At 47.5% G+C, this 7069-nt stretch overlaps 1 protein-coding gene across 2 annotated transcripts in view; it reads left to right on the forward strand.

Moving 5' to 3' along the window:
• Positions 1–6771, forward strand: part of LOC137594321 (guanine nucleotide-binding protein G(o) subunit alpha) — an 89574-nt gene extending 82803 nt beyond the window's left edge. The window contains exons 7-8 of one of the 2 annotated variants that reach the window (XM_068313731.1): positions 3173–3326; positions 4176–6771. In XM_068313731.1, coding sequence (XP_068169832.1) covers positions 3173–3326; positions 4176–4363 — 342 coding nt within the window. In that variant the 3' untranslated portion in view covers positions 4364–6771. Of the gene's footprint in view, positions 2809–3172; positions 3327–4175 lie in introns of those variants that run through there. The other variant, XM_068313730.1, reaches the window with a different exon arrangement.
• Positions 6772–7069: the final 298 nt, after the last annotated feature.

A 7069-nucleotide genomic window follows, 5' to 3' on the forward strand; every position in this document is an offset into this window, starting at 1 on the left:
TCTGATGCTGTTATTTACCCGCCGTTATCTTCCGTGCCGTGGTCGTATTTCAGGACTGACGTCCTTACGTTACACGCAGAGGTCCGCTGTAGCGACCCTCCAAACACGGAGCAGCAGGAGGTGGAGCGCTGACTCAAACACGCCGTTCTCAGCTACTGCTTCAGAGGAACCATCGATTTTCTTTATGGCCCCGGGGCCACATCCATTGTGAGTGTCTGCAGCGTAATCCCCTGCAGTCCCCCCCTCTGCTTATTAAGCCAGAGGTCAGCTCTGAGCGACTGTTGAGTTTGTGTGACCCTCTGGGACTGGGGCGTCCACCTTGTTTCATGGCGGATGTTTTTCCGAGCTGCGTCAGTGCAGGATGGAGGTCGTCCCAGATCCGCTGATCGGGTTTGATGTGGGGGTGAAACCAAAAGGACCTCGTTTCAGCCGGAGAGACTGGTTCAAACCCGACGCGACGCGACGCGATGCGATGCGATGCGACGCGACGCTCAGCGCCTCAGCTACAGCGACCCCGCGCTTATCCGCACTTCAAGGGGCGCGGCTTCACTACATCACGGCTTTGTAGGAGGTAGTCACGTGACACCGTACCTGCATGCTATTGGCTGACAGTATCCGTGTGTCACACACACCACCTCCAGGACACACACCACCTCCAGGACACACACCACCTCCAGGACACACACCACCCACAGGACACACACCACCTCCCAGGCTTGACGGGGGGGGGGCACAAACATTTCACATAGAGAACAACCTACTGAAGTAATGACCTGGTTTTCAAAATGCTGCTGTTGGTGAATTGACAGCAGGGTGTCCCTTTAGACGATGAGTGTCGCCTGGCCAACGGAGGCGGAGCTTCTTTGTGTGTGTCTGAGCGCCGGGGGCGTGGCTCCGCCCTCATTGTTTCAGGTAGATCGTCTCTGTGCCAACTGTTAGATCCAGAGAGTTGTCTAAGATTGTTGATCAGCCTGGTGTGTGTGTGTGTGTGTGTGTGTGTGTGTGTGTGTGTGTGTGTGTGTGTGTGTGTGTGTGTGTGTGTGTGTGTGTGTGTGTGTGTGTGTGTGTGTGTGTGTGTGTGTGTGTGTGTGTTTCATACAGTTATCTACATGTATGTCTGTTAAGAGTACAGTAAAGGTCAGTGTGTGTGTGTGTGTGTGTGTGTTTGTGTGTGTGTGTGTGTGTGTGTGTGTGTGTGTGTGTAGACGGCATCAGCCCATGGGTGTTGTGCAGGAGTCAGTGTCTGTGGATTAATTACCCAGAAGGCACCTGTCTACCCTTTCCACACACATGCACTGAAGACACAAACACACCCACGGGACTGGAGAATGTCACAACACAAGAGGAGCACCTCAGGTGTTTCTGGCTGTTGTGCCAAACAGGCTGGTGCTGCGTTCACCATTACTGGTGCTGCTCAGTGCTGCGTTCACCATTACTGGAGCTGCTCAGTGCTGCGTTCACCATTACTGCCTGATGTAAAATAACCCGTGAGGTCAGGAAGTTCATCGGCGTTGACAATCAGAACGACCCCCGGTGCTGAAATCAGGTGATTTCTTTCCTCCGGTCCACCTCCGTCGCTCCTGGGCGGTCACATGACTGCTTCTCTCACCAGTGTGTGAGACGCAAACACTACAGAGTGAAGGATTTACACAATCAAAGGGTTTTGCTGTCTTTCTACTCCTCAACAGAGTGTAAGTGCCTTAAATTTGTAGTTTAATAATGTGATTCCTTGGTGGGTGCGGGGTAAGAGGCTGGAGCGGCCAGAGGTTCTGGTTCTGGACGTCCACCTGAACACGACTCCATCAGAGACGTACTGATGAGCTGGTCTGTGTGTTCGAGTGAGACAATAAGGGGCTTTCATTTTAAAGATAGTGGTTTTATAAATAATTCACACTAACAGAATCCTGTTAAAAATCTCTGCATTCATGAACGTTGTCAGTGTAAACTGGACAAAGCCCACCTCCACCTGTCTAGGGGTGTGTCTTCACACACACATGAGTACCGTCACAGACAACATGTATGAATATGAACACGTTTTTTGCGACCCTGCCGGACGACCCTTTGGTCCGTCCTTCAGCTCTGTGATTGGCTGCTGTTCCTCCTGTGGTGTAGTGATAAGGACACACGTGTGACCAATGACCTGTTAGGTGGTGCTCCTGAGGGTTTGTGGGTAATAGCATCTATTTCTAACTGGCCAGGTCTGACATGAGGAGGAAGTGTTTCTGATCCGTGCCAAACTTTCCCGTCTCACGTCTAATGAGGCTTTTTTTCTCTTGGAACTCAGACTTTTTTCTGCACCACAAGGGGCAACTAGGAGCCTGAACCCCGACAGCGAGCCTCATATATGGAGTCAGGTTTTCAAATAGACCGATCATTGAAGGTGCGCCTTATAATCCAGTGCACTTGATGGTGCATAAATTAGTCAGCCTCATAATTTGATCAGCTCTCCCTCTACGTTCCTCGTTGATGAATCCAGATCCAGGGACACCAGGTCCTCCCTCTGAGCTCGGACAGGAAGCACAGATCACATGACTCGATGAGCTCGTATAGAGCTGGCGTTGCGTTCTCTGACATCACCGCTGTAACACTCTCACCCTCGATCAGCCAGTCATTAGCGGCCCATCCTGTACAGACACGTGTGTGTGTGTGTACAGGTGTGTGTGTACAGGTGTGTGTGTACAGGTGTGTGTGTACAGGTGTGTGTGTGTAGTGTCAGTCACGTTTCTGCTGTATCTCCTTCACTGCTGGGATAATTTATTGAAAGTTGTATTTATACCAGACAAATGACAATAAAGCACCTGAGAAGCGTGGTGTGTGTTCTTATTCTCCTGACTCATCCACTTGTGTGTTTCATCATCTTCTTTTAATAAAACACTGTTTCTGTTTCTCTTCCCCGTCGCTGCGTCGTGAACGTTACTGATGATGCTTTCGGAGTCGGTAGAACACAGGTGTGTCCGTCTCGCCTCGTGCTGGGAACGTAAACTTAACCCTGCTCTCCTCTTCTCTCTTTCATCACCCAACCACATGTCTGGCTATCTGACCCGTCCTATCCACTGCTCTTCCTCACCTCCTCTCCTCTTCCTCTCACCTGGTCTCGCTCCTCTCATCCCATCCCTCTTCGTCCTCCTCGTTTGTCTCCTTCTTTCTCTCTTCCTCGTTCCTCCCTCTGCAGAATCGCATGCATGAGTCTCTGATGCTGTTCGACTCCATCTGCAACAACAAGTTCTTCATCGACACCTCCATCATCCTCTTCCTCAACAAGAAGGATCTGTTTGCAGAGAAGATCAAGAAGTCTCCCCTCAGCATCTGCTTCCCTGAATACACAGGTAGGAGGGGGGAGACGGAAGCTTCTTCTTCACCATAGCAACAAAAATGGTTTTATAGAGGAGGAGTGATGCCAACATGGAAACGTTTGTGGGGTCAACAAAGCTTTTTAAGTCCCTCAGTGTGGACATGTGACACGCTGTCCTGAGCTGCTGTTTTAATCAACTAAATATTGTGAGATTCCTCACTCTTGTCTGTGCTAACATGCTAAAGGTTTAGCATAAAGTCCATAGAAAGGGAAACGGTGTGCACTGCTTTGTCCAAAGGGACACAGTCTGAGGAGCAGGTTCTAAATTGGGTTAAAAAAGGTTCTACCCTAATAAAACCACACCGCTATTTTATCACAGAGCATTATTTTGTTTGTGTTTGTCGTTATTAAAGGAAACAGAACTAGTTTTGTTGGTTTAAGTACCATGTTAGCTGTTTCTATGCTAGGCTATGCTATCTGGCCCTTAGCTGTAAACCATGCAGTCATCAGCGTAGAATCAAACTTCACCTGTAATGATCAGCAAGAGTTAAATCACGCCGTTCGAGCTCAGGTTCAAATGCGAGTGAGTTAGCGTTGTGAAACGCGTCCTGGCGGCGGGCTAACTGCTAACTGCTAACTGCTGCATGAGGCGGCTACCAGCCGCTGTGACTCCGGTTAGCCAAAGCAGCTGTTTATCGGGCCTGAATCAGCTAATGATCTGCTGCTAGCAGGGCTAACGTAGCCCCGAAAGAAAGATGTTTTCATCTGTACTTACTTCCTCTAACGTCGGAGAGAATGAACGACCAATCGGATCTCACTTCCCAGCATTCCCTCTGGGTGCGTGGCGCTGAGGGTGTGACTTGTGGGTCTGCTTCCTCTCCAGGGCCCAACACCTACGAGGACGCCGCCGCTTACATCCAAGCACAGTTCGAGAGCAAGAACCGCTCTCCAAATAAGGAGATCTACTGTCACATGACCTGCGCCACAGACACAGGAAACATCCAGGTGGTGTTCGACGCCGTCACCGACATCATCATCGCCAACAACCTCCGGGGGTGTGGCTTGTACTGAGTGCACCCCCTGTAACCCACCCCCCTCTCCTCTCCTTTCTCCTCACCCCCCGTCCCTCCCTGCCTCCCTCCCTGCCTCCCTCCCTGCCTCCTCCCTCCTTCGACTCTGCTGTTGAAATGCTGACGGTGACGATGACAATTCTGCTGATTATTGAAAGAAAACGGAAAGAAAAATGCAACTAGGTACATATTAATAATGAGGATACTTTAAAAAATAGGCATACGTATATAAATATATATATAAATATATATATATATAATGTTTTTAGTTCTTGTCTCTTCTCGCTCTGACTCCTCTTCCTGACGTTCTTTGACTCGCTGCCAAGCAAACAAATATTTTAGACGAGAACCCCTGCAGCCTTGACCCTGTTGAACAAACCCCCCCAGCCTCGGTTCTCTCCCCTCCCTCTGTCTCTCTCATCCTTAACAAAAAGCTTTTTTTGCAGACTCTTTTGTTAATTCCTATGAATGTGTTTTATTTTTGTTGATGGTGTGTATATTTATTACCTGAGTATCGGTCTGCACACTGATTTATATTCACATTTTGCCTCACTTTCATTTTGTATCATTTTCTTTGTTTGATCCATGTTTTTTGTTGTTGCCGTAGTGATTACGTACTGATTTGTGGTGGTATGGCACTACAAGGAGCAGCAGCTGAAGGCTGTCAGACCTTCAGAGGTCTGACGCCGGTACGAACCCGTGTCCCACTGTCTGCCTTTTGTTTACATCGGTGTTTGTTCTTCGTTTTCTTTGGACAATTAGAATTATTTTTACTCCCATAATTGGGTTTCATGGACAGGAAGTGAAGCTCCCTGTTTCCTCACGCCGGTCTCAGCCCTCAACCAATCGTGGGTCACGGCCGAGCCTGAGAGCCAATAGGAAACGTGCTGTTTGTCCAGTCAGTGCCATGTGACACAGGTACTGTATGTAGATAGCTCTGCTTCTAGAAGCAAGTACAGTGTTATAACTATCTTCATTACTGTTATAACCTGTTATAACCTCTAGACCTACTAACCTGTAAGGAGGCTCCTGGTTTGATAAGGGTTGATTAATTTATCAATTAATTTATTGATTGATTGCCTGTCCTGTACATATCTGTGTATCTTTCTCTCTTGTCATTCCCTCCCCACCACCAAGCCTTTACTTCTCTCACCCCCCCCATCCGTTTCTTTTTGCATGGTGCTCTGACGTCCCGATCTCAGGGTCAAAGGGCACGCCCTCTCTCCTCGTCCTTCCTCCTAGAGCCCCGCCTCAGATAGCATGAGGCTCTCAAGCCTTTGTAGAAAGAGTTAGCCCTGATAAGACACAAGGCTTCACTTAGTACTGTTGAAATAAGAATTTCAAAAATACTTTCAATAAAAATAGCAAAAGATGAATAAAAAAGATACTAAAAAACATTAAAAAAAAAAAAAAAACCAGAAGGAGAGTGCTGATTGGTTCCTGAATTTAAAATGAAAACGTATTTGGGATGAGAGCCGGTGAAGGAGGGGTCGACCGTGAACCACCAGAACAGCGATCAGGACGATCCCGTCGTCTCGGATCGATTCTCTTTCTCGTGCTTTGTAGCTACCTTTTCTCTAAACCTCCCGTTTTTAAAATGAACAGTTGTTTTGCGAACAGGAAACCACCGGGTGCTGTTGGAACGCTCTGAACTGTGCCCCCGCCCCCGCCCCCACTCCTTTACCCCTTTACCATTCTGCCTGTTTCCCCCCGCCGTAGAACCGTGTTAGCCTGACTCAGAAAATATAATATTATAACAATATCTATTTTTTATTCTTTCAGGAAAAAAAAAAAAGGAACCACTTTTTTTTGGGGGGGGAGCACGTTTCTGGCTGCGTCTGCTAGTTTGGGGCGCCGCATGTTCACACATTGACGCTGTATAAAGTCCTTCCTTCTTCTTCTGTCTCTTCAGTTTGCCGCACACCTTCCAGGTCTACAATGAAAAGCACAGTTCTCACGTCTCACACACACACACACACACACACACACACACACACACACACACACACACTCGCTCACACTCACGAGCAAACACGTAAGAAGTAGATTTGGAGATTTGTTATCTACTCATACCTTATCTATGTTAGCTCTCATCAGTCTCTATCTATATTAACTCTTTCCTCCCCTCTTGCTTTCTAGTTTTTGAAAGACGTGTGTAAAATAATGACATGATATTCCTGTTTCTTTGGCATTCTGTTCCCGTTCCCCTCATGAGGACTTTGATTTTCTCCCCCTCTCTGTTCCGTTCCTGACCCAGTAAATGCTTTTTTCTGTGCAGCTTTTGTTCTCTCTGTCCCTCTACTCCTCTTTAGTGAATGGTTGTTATTTCATGTGGGATGTCCGTGCTGGAAAAACCAATCGAATGTAGTGTTTACATTAAAAAGCCACTGTTTTCATGACTACAAAAAAACTGTCGTTGTGTCTGTGTCGTTTCCAGTAAGTACACCACACCAGCAGTCCTCGACTTGAGGCACACGAATGGACCGAAGCTGCAACCCGAGGATAACCTGACAATAATAGTAATAATGTGTTCAAGGTTGTGTTAAAAACAATGTGAGGGTTTAGTCCTGATTAATCAGCAGCTGAGTACATCTCAGCACACTGAGTCAAATATTAAAGTAAAAATATATTCTATCGTCCTTCGGCTGCACAGCTAATGTTAGCATTCAGATAACTGATGAAACCCTCGAACACTACCAGGATTTAA

Source organism: Antennarius striatus, chromosome 4 (assembly GCF_040054535.1).
Source record: "Antennarius striatus isolate MH-2024 chromosome 4, ASM4005453v1, whole genome shotgun sequence".
Classification (NCBI taxonomy): domain Eukaryota; kingdom Metazoa; phylum Chordata; class Actinopteri; order Lophiiformes; family Antennariidae; genus Antennarius; species Antennarius striatus.